The 2,961-nt window shown below is 46.3% G+C and overlaps 1 protein-coding gene across 1 annotated transcript in view; it reads right to left on the minus strand.

The window, feature by feature from the left end:
• NAT8L (N-acetyltransferase 8-like (GCN5-related, putative)) overlaps nt 1-2,953 on the minus strand; it is a gene marked incomplete at its 5' end in the record, with an annotated part of 25,128 nt that extends 22,175 nt beyond the window's left edge. The window contains one exon of the mRNA XM_010182934.1: nt 2,827-2,953. Coding sequence (XP_010181236.1) covers nt 2,827-2,953 — 127 coding nt within the window. The remainder of the gene's footprint in view (nt 1-2,826) is intronic.
• Between the last annotated feature and the right edge of the window lie 8 nt (nt 2,954-2,961).

Below are 2,961 nucleotides of genomic sequence, written 5' to 3' on the forward strand. Positions count from 1 at the left end.
AATACGATGTAACTCACGGGACCCTTCAATGCTAAAGCTGGGTGCTTACAGCATCCCATTGCAAACCCACAGTTTTTGCAGATACTTTAGCAAAAGCACCTGCTTTAATAGTTAAAATATTCCCTCGCTGCAGATGCCTGTCCTACCAGAGGCCATTTGCTGTAGATGCTCTGTACAACGCTGCCCTAACTCTGGATACCACAAGGAGCCCACTGCAAACTACAGGTTTTCACGTCTGGGTACCATGGATGCCAAGAGCAAAACCTCAGCAAAGCCACAACCAACATCACGATCTGAGACCTTCAGACCACATCCCAGTTGTACCAGTCACGCTAAGAAACAAGAATTCATAAACCCACCACAGAAATGCTCCCTTCCTCTATTTTCCACACTGGATAAAAAAGCATTCATGCAGGTAAACAAGGATTCTCCAAAAGAAGCAAGAAGTTGCCTGGTCATGCTCCCAGCCAAAGCCAGGCCAAGCCGCAGTTGCATCCCGTTGGGTTTTTGTCACTCCTCAAGCCCTGACCATCTCCAGGCTCTGGGCCCCTGTTCTCAGGCCTGGTGACCCTCACTGTGACCATTTCTTCCGAACACCTCAGCAAGAAAGCTCTCACCAGTATCTCAGCTGGAGCAATACACAGAACAAGCCCTTTTCATTCTCACTTCGGTCATTTCTGACTGTGTGCTAATTTGTAAACTAGTGGAACAGAAGACAAACGTGGGCCGGGAAGTTGTTTTACTGCCATTTTTCTGTCCTTTGGGTGGGATGGAGAGCCCTGACATAGCACGTCACTGCCTTTCCCTGTATGTCCAGACAGGGCAGTTCAGCCAGCCAGCCTCCATAGTGCACAGATCTCCGCGCTTTCCAAGGCACCTGCATTTATACTGCTATCTGATAGGGAAAAATCCAGCAACTCTCTTTTGGGGAGAGCAGGAGAAGAGGATGGGATTCATGCCTTGTGCCCAGCTACACCACACTGCACTGTACAGCTTCATGGCACATGGACAAGCATCACCGGTGGCACCAGTCTGGCCTGCGGATGGCTTTGTTCCCAAAAGCCTCTTTGGTCTCTACCTAATTACAACTCCAGCCAACTTGCTTAACACCACTATCATGAAGAACCTTTAACAAGCACCAACAATCCCAGAAATCTGCTTTTTTATGGCATGGCAGAAGTCTAATTACACATGATTAAATTCTGTCAAAAATTAAAGCCCACACACTTGCTCTAAAATTGAAGTCAGCCCTTTTAGGTATCAAATAAAAGCAATGCTAACATTTCAAAGAGCTGTTGGCAACACAGCTGAACTGGATGATGCTACTGACCTTAAGCAAATTGAGGGCATTCCTTACTCTTCCTTTGAGTCCCTTTATTTTCTGTATATGCTGGTGTTACAAATACAGGCACTTTGATCCATGCCCTGAATTGTGACCATACAAGTCCCAAGCATTCACAAGGGATGCAGCAAAAAGCCCTGTTAACTCCATATTACACCTTCTTCTTCTACTGGAGTCCCCTGCTACTTGCTCCAGTGTTGAACCTCACTACAGAGGTTTGGAAATGCTCTGCTACAAGCACTTTTGGTTTTGTGACACCACCTTTAATGAAGATTGAACTTTTCAAATACAAGTCACGCGTCACTTAATTTTTACAAAATACAGGCACTGTAAATGAAACACAACCTGTGCACAAGATGGGGCAAGATCTGTACAAGATATGCACAAGGAAGGGAAACAATACCTAAAGCAAGCACATCGGAGAAGTTCGGGGATTTTTATTAGAGGAGGAATTACATTTTAGAAAAATGTAGTATTGCACATTAGAAATGAAGGAAAGTTTGTGGCCATGGTACTTCCCGAGTCCTCTGAAAGTGCCCAGGGCGAGGTCGGTCACACCTGGGGAACAGCAATGATGCAGCGAAAACACAGCCACAGAAAAACAGAGGAGCTACCCAAGAAGACGGGAATAGCTCAGGAGGGTTAATGGTGTCACCTCTGCTCTCCCAGCTCACCACTAGTACTGTGCGACCACCGAAAGCAAACCTCACACCCCAAATGACTGCCCAGACATCCCCTTGCTCTGGTCCTCACCATGGGGATATGCCTACAAAAAGGGCAATAGCACCTGACAAGTTCTAAAGGGATTTTTTTTTTTTTAAATAATCACACAAGAGTTCTTTTACAGCTTAACAAGCAAATATTATCATCAGATACTGTATTTTTAATTAGATGCGTATAGGTAACAAATGGATGAGCACAAATTATGTCAAACCTGGGCAGCATCCCTTTACATACCTGATCTGTGCCTCTTCCAAAGCACCTGCATTAAGGGAGGTTCTTGTTGAATAAAATGGGAAAGTGGGCGCAATTAACTAAAATCGGTTCCTCTATGTGTTTGGGCTAAAAGACCTTTCATATCTCCCTCCTCTCGCTCTGAGAGCTAATTCCAAAGCAAGAAGAGCAAAGAAATACCGAGCTCAAGAAGCAAGGGCTAGGGCGGACCAAGTAAATAACCTGCATCATTACCCTCCGCATCCCCCAGCGCCCACATCCTGGTCCCTGGATCAGCGCGCTCAGGGGGAGGATGTAAGCTGCCTTGGATGACTAGACATTTTTGGGGAAGAAAACCCAAAACGCAACAAAAACCAACCCAAACCAAAACCAGAGATGGCTTTGTGTCTGGTGTGGCTAAAGAGCTGCATTCTGGCAACTTTTGAGCTTGCTCAGTGCTGCTGACAGAGGAAAAGGCGCCAGCAGCAGGGAGGAGCCATGTTCCCCAAGCAGGGCTAGGGGAAGGCTCCCTGCGGGGAATTCATACTCACCTGGCGGTTTCATGTAATATTGCTCAATATCAGACATGTCCGTATGCAGCGCACAATCGAGATAGTGGAGGATAACTTTTCTACTGAAGTAGTACCTCATGCCCATCAGAAAGATGGGCAAACAGCAGGTCAGCA

The sequence above is a fragment of the Mesitornis unicolor genome, unplaced genomic scaffold, assembly GCF_000695765.1.
Source record: "Mesitornis unicolor isolate BGI_N332 unplaced genomic scaffold, ASM69576v1 scaffold31444, whole genome shotgun sequence".
In the NCBI taxonomy this organism is placed as follows: Eukaryota; Metazoa; Chordata; class Aves; order Mesitornithiformes; family Mesitornithidae; genus Mesitornis; species Mesitornis unicolor.